This window comes from Mobula hypostoma, chromosome 14 (assembly GCF_963921235.1).
Source record: "Mobula hypostoma chromosome 14, sMobHyp1.1, whole genome shotgun sequence".
Classification (NCBI taxonomy): domain Eukaryota; kingdom Metazoa; phylum Chordata; class Chondrichthyes; order Myliobatiformes; family Myliobatidae; genus Mobula; species Mobula hypostoma.
In genome coordinates, this window is record NC_086110.1 from 15,489,364 (window position 1) to 15,509,288 (window position 19,925).

The window sequence follows — 19,925 nt, forward strand, 5'->3', positions numbered from 1 at the left end:
AGGCATCTCAGTCTAGTTATAATGGCCAGCCTATTAACTACATGTGTTTCACTGACATTCCAGTGGCATCTCTATTTAAATTAATGACAATTAGGTCAAGGTCTCAAACATATTGCCCTATTTTAAATAAATTAAACTTTTAAAATTTGAAAGCTTTTGTGGAATGGATAGAATCACAATAAAACATTTGTGAATCCCTGGTCAATGATATCGATTGTTTCCATGGCAAAATTTCAATGCTAACTAGATGACTGCTTGAGTTGGTGTCATATCACTTCAATCCCAAAGTCTGTTTACTGTTTCCTGACTACGTGAAACATTTCATCAATAAGGAATACATTCAGGAAAAAGTGAAGGCTCTTTAATAAAACAACCTGAAATCTGCAGTGATAACCAGAAATGCTTGCAGTCTCTTTTGATGAAACAAGTTTAAAAATAGATGCAAGCATTATGCTGGAGTGGGGCAGACATCAGATCAACTAAATGCCCGGCAAAAAGCATTAAATAAAGACAAGTGCTGAAAAATAGCGGAAAGGTCAAGTCTGAGAGCTAAATAAAAACACTGATTGAAGGAACCACTGCAGCAAATTCATGGGAAGCTGCTCCCATGTTACTGTGGTGAAGAGTCCAAATTCAATCAAACCAATCCAAGTCACTAGTACTGAGCTTTCTTTAAATGGGAGTGAAAGATAAGGAGTTATTAATAGCTTGAAGTGAGAATTAAATTTCACACACCCCTGTCACTGCTCAGTGCAGTGCCAGCGCAAGCACTGTCAATAGAGACTTATCAGAAGTGTTATCACGCAGTCTTGAGCAAAGGACAAACATTGAAGATTTTAGCTATAACCCAGCACAACCCAGATGTATTTATGCTGAGAGTTTTTGAATGTCTGCACTTAGTTTACAGGGAACCAGTATCAGGTTTTATTTATCCCTCATCATTCAGTTGTGATCGTCCATAAGAGTTCCTGATCATGAAGCATGGAAGAGAACGTTGTACTAGGACTTTGCAATGTCATTGCAGTCTACCTTCTCCTCTTTGGCAATTCCAACAGTTGAATTTAGTTACTTGTATTCCCCCAACAGTTCCATTCTGTATAAACCTGTAAATATGTCGGTCCTGAGTGAATCTTCTCTTAAGTATTATTCTAATCACACCACACCAGTCTTCAGAGGATATTCTTAATATCATGAATCACAGGACTGCTTCCAAATATCTTGTAACTAGATGCTTGCCTTTGGTAGCAGGGGAGAGAAGTGTGAAGACATGGACAGATGGGTACATTTAAAGGAGTCATTTGAAGGAGGAAGGGAAAAAATTGGCAAGGCAGGAGATGCCATTAAATTGGAAGGTGCAGGGTAATGGAATAGAAAGACTTTCATGCAGAGTGGTGAGAGACACGAACAGGAAGGAATGAAGAAAATTGGTGAGGTGTAGAGTTAGAGAAGTCACACATTGGTGACATAGGATAAATAATGCATTTGAAGATGAAGATGAGGATTTTGAAATCAATGCTTAGTGAATCAGCAAAAATGAACAAAATCAGAAGTGGGGTATTGACAAAGAAGGTAATTGATTCTAAAGGTGGGGATAAGATAACAAAGATCTCAATAGTATCAAATAGTCGAAAGCAAAGGTTCTCAGGCAGAAGTCAGGCGTTAAGTTGAGGCTGCATGCGATTGGGTTCTGTCACGCAGCTTCAGAAATCACCAACAATTACAATATATTTCAAAATGTAAAGGATCCCAAGAAGACACAGTGGTAATGGCCAAAAAATGTGGCCCCAAACCATGCTAGAGGTTTTAGACCCAGTGACCAAAAGCTTAGTCCAAAATATAGATTTGCAGAAGCAAATTCAAAGGGGACAGATTTGAAAAGTTGAAGCCATTAAGGGGGAGAATTCCAGATATTGAGGTCATGAACACTTAAACCGTTTGGATAATGATTCACTTTGCCTATCCTCCAACACTTTTCCATCTTTTGTCTTGTCATTAACACCTCTCTCTAGCCATCCACTCTGCCTATCTCCTTGACAACTGCCTAAGACGGATTCAAAGGATTCCAAACTCTGGTACCACTTTAGATGTTATATCTTCAATGGTGCAGTCTACTGCCAGCTCTGTAATGCTTTCTGGCACTACTTTAGCTCACCTACGGTTACTTTCCTTACATCATACACCCTCCCCCATCCACCCACCTTCCCCCTCACCTGGCTTCACCTACGACATTTTAGCTTGCACCTCTTTCCCTCCCCTCACCTACTTATTCTGGTTTCTTCTCCCTTTTCCAATCCTGTTGAAGAGTTTTGAGCCAAAATGTTGACTGTTTATTTCCCTCTATAGATGCTGCCTGACCAGCTGAGTTCCTTCCAGCAATTTGTGTGTGCTGCTCCGGATTTCCAGTATCTGCAGAATCTCTTGTGTTTGTTGCCTTTCGACCTGACTACCCAACACACTTCAGGCATAAACTTAACACAGTGGCCACTTCACAAGCTACCTCCTGTGTCTAATAAACTGAGTGTATTTTGTGGTCTTCTGCTGCAGTAGCCCATCCACTTTAAGGTTCAAAGTATTGTGCTTTCAGAGATGCTCTCCTGCACACCACTGCTGTAACAGGTGGTTATTTGAGTTACTGTCACCTTCCTGTCAGCTTGAACCAGTCTGGCCATTCTCCTCTGACTGCTCTCATAAACAAGGCATTTTTGCCCACAGTACTGCCACTCACAGGATTTTTTTTTTGTTTTTAATATCATTTTCTGTAAGCTCTACTTACTGTTATGTGTGACAATCCCAGGAGATCACCAGTTTTTGAGATATTCAAAGCACCCCCTCTGGCACCAACTATCATTTCACAGTCAAAGTCACTTAGATCACATTTCTTCCCCATTCTGATATTTCGTCTAAACAGCAATTGAACCTCTTGACCATCTCTGCATGCTTTTATGTATTGCGTTGTTGCCACACGATCGGCTAATTGGATATTTGCATTAACGAACAGGTGTAAAGGTATACCTAATAGAGTGGTCACTGTGTATGTTACATGACAGAGCAAGCTTAAGTGTCTATGGCCAAGTCCTGCTCCTAATTTTTATGTTAATATATACAGTAAGTTTATTCCTGGGTCTTTTGTTTTATGCAGTACTCTTAACAGCAGGCTCATCCCTAATTCCTCCTGAGGTGGTGGCCCTTCATCTGTAACTGCAATCAACTTGGGGAATGGGTACATCACTGACCAGTAACTTAACCAGACCAGCAAATGGATAGCTGTTTGTATTGGGTTTCAAGATTTTGTACCAGCAACAATGAGGGAATGGTACTGTTAGGATGATACGAGGGGTAGCTGCAGATGGATGGGGGTGGGCGGGGGGGGGGCAATGTCCATAAGCAGGAGAAGTCCTTATTCTTAAGTTGAAAGAGCTGGCAAGTTCGGGAGGCCTTGTCAGGGTAGTCTCGCCCTCATCTTGCTGGCACTGCGTTCATCCATGAAGGAGTACTGTATCCCACTTGGGCTTTGTTGATGGTGGGAAGGGTTTGGAGACTTAGGAGGTGAGTCATTCATTGTGTGATTCACAAGAATGATTCCAGGAATGAAAGGGTTAATGTATGAGGACAGTTTGATGGTTCTGGGCCTGTACTTACTAGAACTTAGAAGAATGAGGAAGGATCTCATTGAAACCTATCGGATATTGAAAGGTCTAAATAGAGTGAATGTGGAGAAGATGTTTCCTATAAGGAGAGAGTCCAGGACTAGAGGACACATCCTCAGAATAGAGGGATGCCTCTTCAGAATATAGATTAGGAGGAATTTCTTTAGCCAGAGGGTGGTGAATCTGTGGAATTCATTGCCACAGATGGCTGTGGAGGCTGAGTCATTGGGCATATTTAAAGTGGAGGTTGATAGGTTCTAGATTAGTCAGGGTGTCAAAGGTTACAAGGAGAAGGAGAATGGAGTTGAGAGAGATAAATCAGCCATACTCAAATGGGAGAGCAGACTTGATGGGCTAAATGGCCTAATTCAGCTCCCATGTCTTATGGTCTTATAGATACCCGCTCTTCTGTCCATTTGCTGGTCTGGTTAAGTTAGTGGTCAGTGATATGCCCATCCCCCAAGATATTGATGGTGTGGTCTCAGCTGACAATGCTGTTGAATGCGCAGAATACATTGTTAGATCTTTTCTCACTGGAGATGATCATCATCTGCCATGGCTTAAATGCTACTTGGAGGGGAAGGAGGAAATATTGATGGTTGTAAAATGCTTGGGGCTGGTAATTCAAAAGGAGATAGTGCTCAACAAGGCAAAATCATTGAGTGTGTCAACAAATCTAACATCCAGCGTGTGAAGTTCAATGCTCAAAGAGAAACTTCAGTTACAAATTCACAATCTGACTCCCTTTGTCTGGGGAGAGGAGGACGTGCCACAGAGATGCTAAGCTTGTGACCAACTTCAAGAAAAGAAACAGATCTGCTGACATACAGAGAGGTTACCCTTCCATGTGCCATAGGGAAAGACATCACCAGGGTCCTCCGGAACCACCTCCTTTCAGTGGTCCAAGAGCTGCCCATTCATATGGCTGATTCATCTTGCCTGGAGGCACAGAGGGCAGGAATTTCACCGTGAAATTACTCCAAGATAAATGCACCATTCTGGCAAGGAATGGGCCTGCCCTTGCCATGAGTGGATGTTGTACTGCGGCAGAATGCCTCAGTCACTTCCATAGACTGTCATTGATTAGAGGGACCATCTTGCTCGGAGATGAGTGCAATGAAAATCAGATTTTTTCGATGGCATTAGAAAGGATCTGGCAAGTTCCTTTGGATTGGAACCGGTTACTTACCAGTAAAGATATACTTGGTTAGTGGGAAGCCTTCAAAAGTGAAATTTTGAGGGTACATAGCTTGTATTTGCCTGTCAGAATAAAAGGAAAAGATAACAGGTTTAGGGAACATTGTTTTTCAAGAGATATTAAGGCCCTGGTTAAGAAAAAAAGGAAATGCATAGCGGGTATAGGCGGGTAGGAAAAATTAGGTTCTTATGGAGTATAAGAAATGCAAGAGAACCTTTAAGGAAGAAACCAGGAGGGATAAAAGAAAGCATGAGGCTGCCCGAGCAGACAAGGTGAAGCAGAACCCTAAGAGATTCTACAGATATCTTCAGAGCGAAATGATTGCAAGGAACAAAATTGCTCCTCTGGAAGATCAGAAAGGTAAACTATGAAGGTCAGAGTCTACAGAAGCAGCAGGAAGGTCATGGACCATATACAGATTGCAGAGGTGGGGATGTTTACTGACTTGAGGGAAATTAGGGTGATTATGACCCCAGAGCCAGACAAGGAATTCCCTTAGTCTCTGTGGGAGACAAGTGCAGAAATTGCAGGAGCCCGTAGCAGTAAATCATCCTTAGCAGCAAGTGAGGTAGCAGAGGATTGGAGGATAGCTAACGTTGTTCTGTTGTTTAAGAAAGGCACTAAAAATAAACCAAGAAATAATTGTCTGATTGTCATTAATATCAATGATCTGGATGGTAATGTAGTTAACTGGATTAGCAAATTTGCAGATGACACCAAGATTGGGGGTGTAGTGGACAGTGAGGAAAACTATCAGAGCTTGCAGCAGGATCTGGACCAGTTGGAGAAATGGGCTGAAAAATGGCAGATAGAATTTAATGCAGCACTTCAGTAGGACCAACCAGGGAAGGAGCGTGTAGATACAGGCACCTGGGAATATAGGTCCATAATTCACAGTTGTGATGGCTCACAAAGAAAGCTTTTAGCACATTGGCCTTCATAAATCAAAGTATTGAGTACTGGAGGTGAAATGTTATGTTGAAGTGGTATAAGGTGTTGGTGAGGCCTAATTTGGAATATTGTGCGCAGTTTTAGTCACCTACCTACAGAGGAGATATAAAGAAGGTTGAAAGAGTACAGAGAAAATTTTCAAGAATTTTGCCGAGAGTGAAGGACCTGAGTTATAAGGAAAGATCGAATAGGTTAGGGCTTTCTTCATTGAAATGTAGAAGAATGAGAGGAGGTATACAAAATTATGAGGGGTACAGATAGGGTAGATGCAAGCAAGGTTTTTCCACTGAGGTTGGGTGGAACTACAACCAGGAATTCATGGGTTAATAGTGAAAAGTGAGAAGTTTAAGGGCAGAATCCCAGATGGAGATGAGAGGGCGTACAGGAGCAAGATATACCAGCTAGTTGAGTGATGATGCAGTAACAGCCTTGCACTCAATGTCAGTAAGACCAAAGAACTGATTGTGGACTTCAGAAAGGGTAGGGCAAGGGAGCACAAAGAAATCCTCACACAGCATTCAGAAGTGGGGAGAGTGAGCAATTTTACGTTCCTGGGTGTCAAGATATCTGAGGATCTAACCTGGTCCCAACATATCGATACAGCTATAAAGAAGGCAAGACAGTGGCTACACTTCATTAGGAGTTTGAGGGGATTTGGTTTGTCACCCAAGACACTCAAAAACTTTGACAGATGCACAGTGGAGAGCATTCTGACAGGTTGCATCACTGTCTGGTATGGGGGTGGGGGGATCTACTGTACAGGACTGAAAGAAGCTACAGAAAGTTGCAAAATTAATCAGCTCCACTTTGGGTACTAGCCTCTGTTGTATCCAAGACATCGTCTTAGAAAGGCGGCATCCATTATCAAGGACCTCCATCACCCAGGACATTCCTTTTATTCATTGTTACCGTCAGGAAGGAGGTACAGGAGCCTTAAGGCACAAACTCAGTGATTCAGGAACAGCTTCTTCCCCTCTGTCATATGATTCCTAAATGGACATTGAACCCATGAACACTACCTCATTTTTGTCATTTCTGTTTATTGCACTATTTTTAATTTAACTACATATATATACTACTGTAATTGATTTACTAATTTATTTTTTCTATATTATCAGGTATTGCATGGTACTGCTGCTGCTAAGCTAACAAATGTCATGACAGATGCCGGTGATATTAAACCTGATTCTAATTCCGGTTCTGCTTCTGGAACATGGTGGAAAGCTCTTCACTCAGAGGATTGTGAAAGTGAGGAATGAACTGCCAGCACAAGTGGTGCATGCAAGCTTGATTTCAACCTTTAAGAGAAGTTTGGATAGGTACATGGATGGTAGGGGTGTGTAGGGCTATGGTCTGTGTAGGTCGATGGGATTGGGCAGTTTAAATGGTTCAGCACAGAGCAGATGGGCTGAACGGCCTGTTTCTGTGCTGTACTCTTGTATGACTATGATTCTGGATAAAGGGACTGGGGGATGAAATGAACTAACACAATGCATAGTTGGGGAAGAGAACAGTGGAGGTGGAGTAATGTGTTACGAAAAACAGAGGCAAATGCAGTCATTTCACTTTTATAAGTATTGACATTTTTCAGAGAAAACAAATCTAACAAGATGTTGTTGGTGGTGATTTGAATAGTCGTTGCGCGGAGGAGAGCTGGTCAGGCAGCTGGTGGGCAGCCCTCACTCTGAAGGAGTCACCCACCAGCTCCAGCTCCTAGTTTCAGGAGTCAGAGATCAGGACTGTGCAGATGGGGGTGGGGGGAAGATTAGCAAATGTAGTTTGTGTGAAAAAGAGAGGTTAGTATTGTCAGTGATCCTGAGCAGGAGATCGTTTGGACACCGAGTATCCTTTGTATAACATTTCTAATTATACCTGCAGAAATAACTTCTACATAACAGCTTTAATCACATTATATGGTCTTAAGGGAATATCCTCTACATAACAACTATAATCATTCTGCAGCATAATGTTAACACGATGCTATTACAGCTCGGGGTGTTGGTGTTCAGAGTCCTCTGTAAGGAGCTTGTACCTCCTTCCTGTGGAATGTGTCGGTTTCCTTACGGTGCTCTGGTTTCCTCCCACATTCCAGAGGTGTACTGGCTAGTGGTGGAATTGCTCATTGTAAATTGCTCCATGATTAAGCTGGGGTTAAATTGGTGGTCTGCTGGCAGCATGGCTCGAAAAGGCCAGAAGGGCTATTCCACACCGCATCGCCATATAAATAAATAAATAAATCACACCAGTCTCAAGGGAACTACCAGCTATGGAACACATCTATTTGTTTCCTATCAATTCTGGGTAAGCACTTTTCAAAAATAGTACTTTTTAGTTAATTTCTTCTTCCAGGACCGTGCATATCGTCAGTTAAATCAAACTAGATGATGAAGGACATGTGTTTTTAACCCAAAGAAAGAGTCAAAACAGTCATTTAACCCTTAATGCTGACTACAGTTGGATTTCTGGATGAGGCAGTCAAAGCCCAGCAGGCTTTCCAGCTCCTAATCACGAACTATTAACCCCCGTTGAAGCTGCCATCTGCGGTCAGGTAGTGGTGCACTGTGTCCATTGTGTTGCACCCACAGGGGAGTGGCTCCTGACTCCTACCATGAAGGCCCATCTTGAGATCAAGATTTGGAAGGAAGCCTGTCCATGGTCTAATTGTCCAGTGAAGTCTGCACTTTCCAGGACCGAGGTCGACCAGGAGGGAAGAGAGAAAAATATTCCACCAACTCACAAGAGTAAATTTTATACCCTACAACTGCTTGAAGTTATACATCTTTGTAAACGAATAACCCAATGAGCCTCTGAAGAGGAAATTAAAAGATAATACGAGAAGGCATTCCATTGCATTAAACTCTGAGTCTTGTGCAAACAACATGATAATCACAAGGGTTTTTATTAGATAATTAATTAAAGAAGAGGTTCACATAATGGCATAAACAATGGCCGCTTAACCAGATCGTGTTGCCATTTTTACCTAAGAATTGAATGGAGACTGAGTTGTTATTTGTTGTTTATCACTTGCTATAACAGCTGAATTGTCCCTGAGGTGCAGCTCACGTGTGAAACTCGGCGAAAAGCAGGATTCAAAACAAGATCACCCCACTCTGATTCTGACAACAAGATCGGACAAACTCCTCTTACTTTAGCTTCCAATTTAATGAAGGGAACTCCAGAATTCTGGAATTTTCCTAAGTTATTGTGTGTTACATGTGTGTTATGTATACTACTCTGCTTTACACCCCGACCCAGAGAAATGTCTCGTTTGGCGGTAAACATGTAAATTAACAATAAACTTGATTTGAAATATATACTGCACTCATGCACATGCGACCTGTTTGCACTATTTTAAATATATATTGCTTCCCAATCATTTACAGCTTTTCTGAGATATCATGCCCTCTTCTCATTGCCACCATTAGGGAGAAGGTACAGGAGCCCAAGACAGACAGACAGACAGACAGACAGACACACACACACACACTCACACACACACAGACACACACACACACACAACCACACACACACACACACACACACACGCACACATACAGACACACACACACAGACACACACACACACACACACACTCACTCACACACACACAGACACACACACACACACACACATACAGACACACAGACACACACACATACAGACACACACACACACACTCACACACACACAGACACACACACACACACAACCACACACACACACACACACATACATACAGACAGACACACACACACAGACACACACACACACAAAACCACACACACACACACACACACACACACACATACAGACACACACACACAACCACACACACACACACACACACACACACAAACAGACACACACACACACACACAGACACACACACACACTCACACACACACAGACACACACACACACAACCACACACACACACACACACACACACATACAGACACACAGACACAGACACACACACACACACACACACACACATACAGACACACACACACACACACACACACACACACACACACACACAGACATAGACACACACACACACATACACACACACACACACACACACACACACACACAGACAGACAGACACACACACAGACACACACAATGTTTTAGGAAGAGCTTTTTGCTCTCTTTTTGCACTACCTACTCGATTTAATTTTTATACATTTTTTTATAGTAATTTATAGTTTTCCAATGTTTTGCACTGGAGTGCTGCCACAAAACAACAAGTTTCATGACATATGTCAGTGATAATAAGCCTGTTTCTGAAATAACTAATCATGTTGATCAGATGGCTGCATTAAATGCAACACTATCTACCTTCCAATAACATGGAGCTGTTTTTGAATTTCTTATGTTTTTGGCTCCACCATTACACATCTCTGTTTTCTCTTTCAGTTATATATTGTACGTGCATTAGCACAGAAGATTCCTTTTTGGTCAGCATTTTATTAACATTTCAGCACGGTTGCCATGGCAATTTCATGAGCTTATTTGTCTACAGAATGGAAGTGAAGATCCTCCTGAATTGTGCATTAAACCAGTGCAAATCAAATGAGTTTTACACTTTCAGAACTTTCACATATTCCACCATCAGGATCAAGGTCCAGTCCTGGCCACAGTGTTATGCTTAGATCTGAGTATATTTGAGTTGAGTGGGGAGAATTGATTGAGCCTACTATTTAATGTGCCTAAACCCCTCAATAATGACTCATTGGTTGTAATCTAATAACAAAATAAACTCAGAATTGATTCTAAGATTGCATTTTCATAAACTTGGCTGAGAAAATAGTGCAAACCTTCAAATCTCCAGACCACAGGAGGGAGTCCATTTGCTCTCTACACCAATGTCACCAAATCTGCATGATCAAGCTCCACCGTGCATTAAGCTGTGTTTGAAATACTGCAGCAAAGGAGCTAATGATCTGCTTAAAATTCTGCACGGGCACCTCTTTCCAAGCTCAATGGAAGCATGTTGCCCATTTTGCCCTGAGTTGGCCAGTGGTGTGAGCCAATTCACAGGATGCTTGTGAATGGAAACTGGACAAAGTTTTAGTTCAGCAGAGAGGAAGAGAGACTCTTGCCCTGGGACCAAGCAGCAGAGCACAAGGGTGTCACAGCATACAGAACCAAACCGTCAAATTTAATGTGAACAAATTATCAATGCCTCTGTCACTCAGGAAGCAAAACATATATTTGCTCAGATGTAAAACATGAAGGACATTATTATAAACTCTATAACTGCAAGGTACAAGATTCATTCATATTTTTCTATAATTGAGATCCCAATGATAAGTCGTGTGATGCGGATAACTTATCTGGCCAGTATATTCCATACTCACTTCCTTATTCTACCACGATTTCAAGCGTTGACATTTTAATTAAACAAAGATAATATGTATTCCAATGCCTGTCATGTACATCCCACGTTTACTGGATGAAGCTCATGTTTCCCGGGTCCAATGTGAATCATTTTATACTGCTGTGCTTTGGTTTTAGTGCCGCAGAGTTATAATGTTTTTACCAGTGTACCTTTCTGTCCTTGTCGCCATACTCAATGCCTAGAGTATCCATGGCACGGACAATGGCTGCCAGTGACTGAATGGTGTTGCTGTATACCACAGGTTTGTACTGCTTCACATCGTCACCAGAGAATCCATCCTCATGGATAATCCTGCAGAAACACAAATGACAGCGTTAAGGATAAAACAAAACCTAATCTACCACCAGTTCTACCAAGTCCTTTCAAGGCAATTCCCATATTCTTGTCATGAAACTTTTCAAACAGTGAATAACCTGTGCAAGTTTCCAATTTTCCTTTGTGTATACTCTTCTTAGCTGCTTCGACTTAATGTTCCTCTATCTTATAAACCTTTGCAAAGGTCCCTGAAGGTGGCATAAAAGGTAGATAAGGTGGTGAAGAAGGCACATGGACTGTACAACAGCATGGAGGTCTTGCTATAAATTTACAAAATGTTGGTTAGGTTACAGCTGGAATATCGTGTGAAATTCTGGTCACTATCGTACAGGAAGGATTTTATTATATGGAGAGGATGCAGAAGGGATTCACTAGGATGTGGCCTAGAATGGAACATTTCATTTATTAGGAGAGATTGGATAGACTGTGTTTGTTCTCCTTGGCGTGGAATGGGCTGAGGGGGGTACCTGATGGAGCAATACTAAATTATGAGAGGAATAGATAAGGTAGAAAGAAAAGTCCTTTGCCTATGGCAAAGGAGTCTAAGACCAGAAGGCAAAGGTTTAAGGTGACGAGTAAGAGGTTTGGAATGGGTGTCAGGAAGGGATTTTTTCCCACCCAGAGGGTACTTGCCATTTGTAATACACTGCCTGAAAAGGGAGTGGAGGCAGACACACTCATAACACTTAAGAAGCCTCTGGACGAGCACATAAATCGCGAAGGCATAATATGAGCAGACAAACTGCCGATAATTTGGATTGGTACGGGTAGGACTTGTTCGGTCAGAGGGCCTGTTTCTATGGTGTACGACCCTAAGATTCATTCCAAGTTGTTTTTCAATCTCATGTTCCTCCCTGTTTCTAGGATTCCAATACTAACTAGAACCCAAAAAGCAAACTGCTGGAGGAACTCAGTGTTAATGCAGGGACTCAACCCGGAACATCATCCATCCCTTTGCTTCCACAGATGCTGCTCGATCCACTGAGTTTCTCCAGTTATTTGTGTTTTGTTCTAGATTTCAGCACCTGCAGTTTCTCTTCTGTTTCCAACATGAACTCATTTACTGTACACGGGCTGTGAATCAGGAACTCAGATTTGCTATCTACATTTCCAATTAATAAATTTAAAAATATGCAGTCATTCCCACATTTAGGCATGTGACCTCAGTACCCATTCAGACTTTAACCTTTGTGTGATATGTTGGCAAGACAAAAAGCAAAGCGCCTAAGTGTGTTCATCAGTGAGTGCTTTACTTCCCTGGTTACGGACTGGTGGCAGATATTCATTAAGCAAATATACAATTGTGGAGTATATTGACCTGAACCATGTGTTTACAAAAAGGCTTTCTACTAAAATTAGCGCACTTCTAATGCAGTTGCTCTGTGACCACTTCTGCAGTGTAGTCACCAATTCCAGCCAAGCAGCCCTTGTTAATATTGAAAACTCCTGCTTCTGAACCTATCCATGAATCCTAACTCATCGCAACAACTTCCATCATCTCATACACACAGCCAGATATTAGCTCTAGATTTATTTTTCTGGACTCTTTTCTAGACATTCAAAGTTTGAAACAAATTTATTATCAATGTACGTATTTGTCACCATATACTACCTTGAGATTCATTTGCTTGCAGAAATTCACCGTAAGACAAAGAAATGCATTAAAATCTATGAAAAACTACAAAAATCGAAGACCTAGAAACACCATGTGAGAACATGGGTTGCAGAGTGCTTGAAAGTGAGTCTGCAGGTTGTGGAATCAGTTCAGAATTTAGGTATAGTCAAGATACCAGAAATCTTGAGCAACACACACAAAAGTGCTAGAGGAACTCAACAAGTCAAGCAGCGGCTATGGAGAGGAATGAACAGTTGATGATTTGGGCAAGACCCTTCTTTATAGTGGAGTGCTAAAAACTGGTCATCATGGCAACTTTGTAGTGCCTGGGGTCCAGCTTATTGGGTGCTACAGGAGGGTGTGGTACTTCTTGTATTTACAGGGAAGGATCAACACCAGGACGGAGGTGGGGAAGAGAAGTTGCCACCGAGGAAGTTTTAGTGGCCAGCAGGGAACTTTCATAAAGGATGGGAGCTGAGGGATTGGTTCCAATAATTGGGGACATGTCAGCTACCCTAGAGAATTAGTGACACCTTGAAGGGTTGCAAAGGTAGGGTAGTCAGAAGGATGAAATATAAAAGGCATGACCTTGCTGGGGCTGAAAGCTAGCTTTGGTGAGTGCTCTAGCAGTCCAAGTACCCACAACTCTCCAAAGGAAGTGGTGCATGACTTGTATGACTGACATGGAGATGGTGGCAGGTGCAAAAGGTGATGAGAACAGGAAGTATCTGGTAAAGTTTCCAGAGCGGAATGAAACAAACTGGAAATGATTGTTATCCCATTTCACTCCTATTTAATCACGCTGTGCTGAAAAAAAAACAGCATTTCAAAGCAGCTAAATCCAGATGCAGTTGGGTGGCAGTCAATCTTCCAGTCCTGCCATTATTTCACCCAGCTCCAGTGACACTAAAATCCTATCTGATGACTTATTCGCCCATCTCATCTTCTCATCATCATTCCTGGTCTTCTGGTATAAAATGCCAATTGTCAATATTATTCTCAACAACATAAAACTCTCCACAAAGTGATTCAAAACTCATTCAGGATAGACCTTTCCTACAAGTAAACAGCAAATTCTTCCATTTCAGCAATGTTACATATTTATCTGTTCAGAATTAGGAAACAAAAGTTTCTTTCCCATTCTACAGATTGGTGGATTTTTTTCCACATTATGTTTCTGCACAATTCACTTGGGAGTATATTAATATAATGAAACTGTTAGATCCTAACCTGGTCCCTATGAACTAACGAATATTCACTTACCCACTCTACCAATAACCTTGAAGCTCTATTGCTCTTTATATTGATCTAAGAACACTTTAGCCTGTCAATATTACAATGATCACTGCAATCAGTTACTCATTCATTGATTTTCTCCTGCTTTTTTCTTAATATCTCAACTCTATCATTTATATTACCCTGATTTTAAATCTAGAAACAAGTTCAGTTGGTAGCGCTCTCACCTCTATGTCAGAATGCTGAAAGTTCAAATCCCACTTCAGGGACCTAACATATGAACTGGCCTGTCTCTTGCTGCAGTACGGAGGTGGCGCTGCACTGTTTTGAGGGCCCCTCTTTAAATGGGATACATACCATATTCTAATCTGCTTGTTATGGAGCTGGAATGGATGTTAAAGGATTTCATGGTTGCAGGATTTCTGCCTGATATCTATACCGAGTTCTTTCCGAAGAGATCACATCAAAATAAATTAAACCATCTACGCGACATGCTCACTGTGATCCCTGCATAACTACGGAACAATTCAGTAGCACTGTGAGATGCTTCTGAATATGGGAATGATGCACATGCATTCTTGTCTTATTAAATATGCCTCCTCAGATTATGCTTTTCCATATTCAACCCAATTCACAGGCCATCTCTCTGTAAAGGCATTGCTATCAGTTTATGACTTCAATGTGCATTCCAGTTTGGACTCATTTAGTCTTAATAATCAGAAGTCAAAAGTAATTACCCCACAGGAAGAGGTCTATCCACTCTCACATTTGGATTTATTCTTTTGTTCAGGAAAATATTTAAGCTTGATTATAATTTAGGCTAATATCTTCCTTTAGATTCTTTTAATTTCCCTTCAACACAATTTATCTGCAAATTACTCATCTCTGCAATGTCAGTATAGACAAGGTGATGCCTTTTACCTCATGCTCTGCTATATACCTCTCTAATTAGATAATGTTAATCACAACTAATTAACTATCATATATTAACCTCTATTCTTGGAAATCCTTATTTCCCTGCTACAATTTCTGCCTCAATTTGATATTTTTAATCCCATAAGATGCTTCAGATGAGAACACTCTCATCCCACTAACTACCTCAACTGTTCAAACAGAACTTTCCCATCCCCTCTCTCAGCTAGAGCAGAGCAGACAACAGTCCTACATCACTTCAAGACTTGCGAGTCCATGCAATCTCCCCAGTGCCTGCACCACACCCACCAATGATCCCAGAACACAGCCTGACCATCTTATGCGCCATTTAAACAATTTCTCTCTAAAGGTGTGGATGGTTCAGGTAGAATAATTTCTATATGGCCCCAGCAAAAGCTCCGACAATGAAAAACATCACTCCCATATAGAAGCAACACACATCAAAGTTGCTGGTGAACGCAGCAGGCCAGGCAGCATCTCTAGGAGGAGGTACAGTCGATGTTTCAGGCCGAGAAGGTCCTGACGAAGGGTCTCGGCCTGAACCGTCGACTGTACCTCCTCCTAGAGATGCTGCCTGGCCTGCTGTGTTCACCAGCAACTTTTATGTGTGTTGCTTGAATTTCCAGCATCTGCAGAATTCCTGTTGTTTGCGACTCCAATATAGAAGTCCGGTTCCCACCAACAGGTTTCCATTTCATTCATTCCCTCTGCACTTCAACTCATCCAATCCTCTGACATGAAAATTATAGAATTTTTCATCCCATCTTTTTCTTCTTCCTAACCAGATTTTAAAATTCCAAGCTTTCAATCAATTGAACTGTACATCTTGCTTTATTTCACTGTTCAGTCCTTCATGCACTGCATGCTTTACAGCACACTACAGGCCGTTTGGCCCAAGATGTAGTGCCAACCTATAACCTACTCTAAGATCATTACCTTCCCTCCTACAAAGCCCTCCACTTTTCTATCATTCATGTGCCTATCTAAGAATGTTTTAAATGGCCCTAAAGTATCTGTCTCTACCACCATTCTGGCAGGGTGTTCCATGCACCTATCACTCTTTGTAAAGTACTTACCTCTGACATCCCCACCCCCAATATACTTTCCTCCAAACACCTTAAAATTATACACCTTTGTATTAGCCATTGCCAGCCTGAGAAGTAGTCTCTGGTGATCCACTCAATCTATGCCTCTTATCATCTCGTACAGCGCTATCAATTCACCTCTCATCCTCCTTTGCTCCAAACATCCTGGTAAATCTCCTTTACCCCCTCTGAAAGAAACCCTTGATAGTCATCTTGCTAATCTCAGTCATGTGTCTCTAGTGGGCTAATAAGTAGGATCTCCCATTGACAGGCTGATCTTCCCCATCTAACAGGGCTGCATCATTACAGCAAGCTTTTGAGCAGCTGCCAATTGGCTGCTTGGATAGGAAGTGCGATTCTGTGGTTCAAAATGTGACCTGCCTGGTTTAAACTCAGAAGGAATTTGGGTCTTTTCATTATTGGAAGGGATGCCAGTTGGAGGCAGCAACTTAAAGCGTGAGACGATTCCAACTGGACACCCAGCCAAACCACGTGCTTGATATTCCTTTCAAGATACAAATAAAAGGCTACTTGAACACAGACCAAGTGGTGCTCAAACATACCAAATGATGCTTTGTTGAATCCTTGATGCTGTATCACAGCCCCTTCAATGCTCTGATATCACTCCTTTCACAGCGTTTCTGCCCATTTAACACACCACTGCTGCTTAAAAGGATCATTGTTTCAGGAATAAGTCATCTGATCAGATTCCATGAAAGAATACTCAATTATTCTAATGATATGTAACCAGAATGAAATGTAAACATAAGCTTGACAAAACTTTTAAATTCTCACAACCTAGAACAAATGTCCAGATTCGGAATATCGAACTTTGATTTCGGTGGCTAAGGTGATTTTAATGTGCATTCTATTCCATCGACAATCTTGGCAACAGAAAGGTTAAGTTATGAATGCACGGCTTTAGAAGGCTCAAGCCATGAGAACTGGGTTTAATAGGGAAAGCTAAAAAGAGAGCTTGAAATAACAGCTAGCCAGGCAGTAGCTGTGGAAAGAGGAACTGAGTGAATGTTTTAGGTGGAGGACTACATGTCAGAACAATTAAGTTCCGACAAGGGATCTTCAACCTGAAACATTCAGTCTGTTTCTGTATTCTGCCGGCTTAACTGCTGAGTATTTCCGGCATGTTGTTTACAGTGGGCTTAATAAGGGCTTATTTACACACTTCTGAATAATATGATCAACATAACATCCATTCTAGATTTGTAATTATGGATTCCGCCATTGTACAGTCATATCCTTTGTGTATTATATAATTATTTATTATTTTGAAGGATATTTAGCAGATCATAAGCTATTCCAACCAGTTATTAACAGGGATATTGTCCAGTGATTGAAGAATGGGAGCGTATCTGCTGCCCAAAAATGAGAAGCCCTTATTGTCTTCCCGAGAGTCCAATCACCATGGTCAAAATGAGGAAGAGCCTGGAATTTTACTGATGACTATAGGGGCATAGCTGAGGAGGAATCCCACCGTGAAGCACAGTTGTTCTGAAAACAGAAGCACAAGTTCTGGACTTCCTACCTTGCTCCGGAATCTTAAAATTTGTCATAGTTATGTGGTGATATACAGCAGTTACAACCCATACTGTGGTTATTCATTTGGAAGGTTCATGCCATTCTTTAGGCAGGGGTACAATTTGTTTTAAGAAAGCATGCAGATGTCATACATAGCACATGTAGTTCAAACATTATAACCACCACAGCATCTACCGAATTGGCCAATCACAATTTGTCCCAGATTGCAAAATGCACAAAATCTACAGGCTAATGAACTCTGACATGATAGGCTGGATTGTTAAAAGTTATTGATCTGGTACCTTAAGTAAAGGGCTTCGTACAAATAATCCTCACACGAACCATTGTCCTCCTTACAAGTCCAAATGCACTCTATGTACGAACATGAATCATGTACAACAAAGCTAAAAATAAAACTAACAGATAAAATGATTTTTTGCCTAAGGCTGGAGCAGAGAGTCTTGTTAAAACACTGACCGGCTCAGCTAAGTGGATTATTTCCATGTTGTAATTTCTATGCACTATAAATACAGGAGACCCTTGCATTATTGGTGCACAGAAAACGGTGTGTATCGTGAGCTTTCATAATGAGAAGCTGCATCAATGACACGTATGTCAAGAAACACAAGCTGAGATAAATAATTATGCTTATTTATTTATTTTACTTCCCAGACATGTACCTTGAAAGCAAATTTTATTCTGTACCTTAAACTTTTTTGTAATAATTAGTAATTTGTGTAAAAATGAATTTCTGTTGCCCAAATGGCCACAACACAGGGGTTGTGTGTTGTCCCTCTTTCCCTTCCTGCTCCATTAGCATTTGAGTTCCAGTGTCAGATGACAATCAGCTCAATTACCTGAAATCCATCAGACCAGAAGACACAGGAGCAGAAATTACGCCATTCGGCCCATTGAGTCCTCTCATTCCCATTCTCCTGCCTTCTCCTCATAACCTTTAACAGCTTTACTAATCAAGAACTTAACAACCTCTGCTTTAAATATAGTCAAAGATTAGGCCTCCACAACCATCAGTGGCAATGAATTCTAAAGTTTCACCACCCTCTGGCTAAAGAAATTCCTTCTCGTCTCTGCTTTAAATATAGTCAAAGATTAGGCCTCCACAACCATCAGTGGCAATGAATTCTAAAGTTTCACCACCCTCTGGCTAAAGAAATTCCTTTTCGTCTCTGTTCTAAAGGGACGTCCTTCTATTCTGAAGCTGTGTCCTCTGATCCGAGACGCCCTCCACTATAACAAATAAGCATGCGCGTGCGTGTGCGCGCGCGCACACACACACACACACAACCTCTCCACATCCCCTCTACCTAGGCCTTTCAATATTCGATAGGCTTCAATGAGATCCACCACCATTCTTCTAAAAGGGAAGAATCCTTCCTGCTTCAATAGTTTCCGCAGGTAGATGCTCACTTTGGGTGGTAAAGCCACACAGTAGGGCTCCAATAACCCAGGTTCAGCCCTGACTTCTGGGGCTGTCCGTGTAGAGTTTACACGCTTTCTCTGCGACTGTGTGGATTTCTCCTTGAGTTCTGTTTTTTTTCACACATTCCAAAGATGAGGTGAAACATCACAGACTAAATGGACCGAATGGCCAGCTTTTACATCACGAGAAAATTGAGAACCTACAGCACTACCTCCTCCAGCAGTACAGAGTGGATGCTGGATGGGGTGTTATACCTGATCTCACCTCTCTGTGTAAATATAAAGCAAATCATACATTTTTGCCAAAGGAATTGAGTACTTTCACCTCAACATCAATAAATTTGATTTTTAATTAAATCATACAAGAGATTCTGCACATGCTGGAAATCGAGAGTAAGACACAGAAAATGGTCAGGCAGCATCTACAGAGATGAATAAACAGTTGACGTTCCAGGCCCAGACTCTCCATCAGGACTCCATTGTTCCATTGCCCTTTACAGGGCCACATTGGCTGAAAATCCATGGTTCAGTCTGTTCAGCAACTGCAGTTTGGTACCAGACC

The 19,925-nt window shown here is 41.5% G+C and overlaps 1 protein-coding gene across 2 annotated transcripts in view; it reads right to left on the reverse strand.

Annotated features, from left to right (window-relative positions):
• The window catches only part of gnao1a (guanine nucleotide binding protein (G protein), alpha activating activity polypeptide O, a), a 302,643-nt gene that overhangs the window by 192,387 nt on the left and 90,331 nt on the right, over positions 1 to 19,925 (reverse strand). For both annotated transcript variants that reach the window (XM_063066714.1, XM_063066715.1), the window contains exon 3: positions 11,353 to 11,494. In XM_063066714.1, coding sequence (XP_062922784.1) covers positions 11,353 to 11,494 — 142 coding nt within the window. The remainder of the gene's footprint in view (positions 1 to 11,352; positions 11,495 to 19,925) is intronic.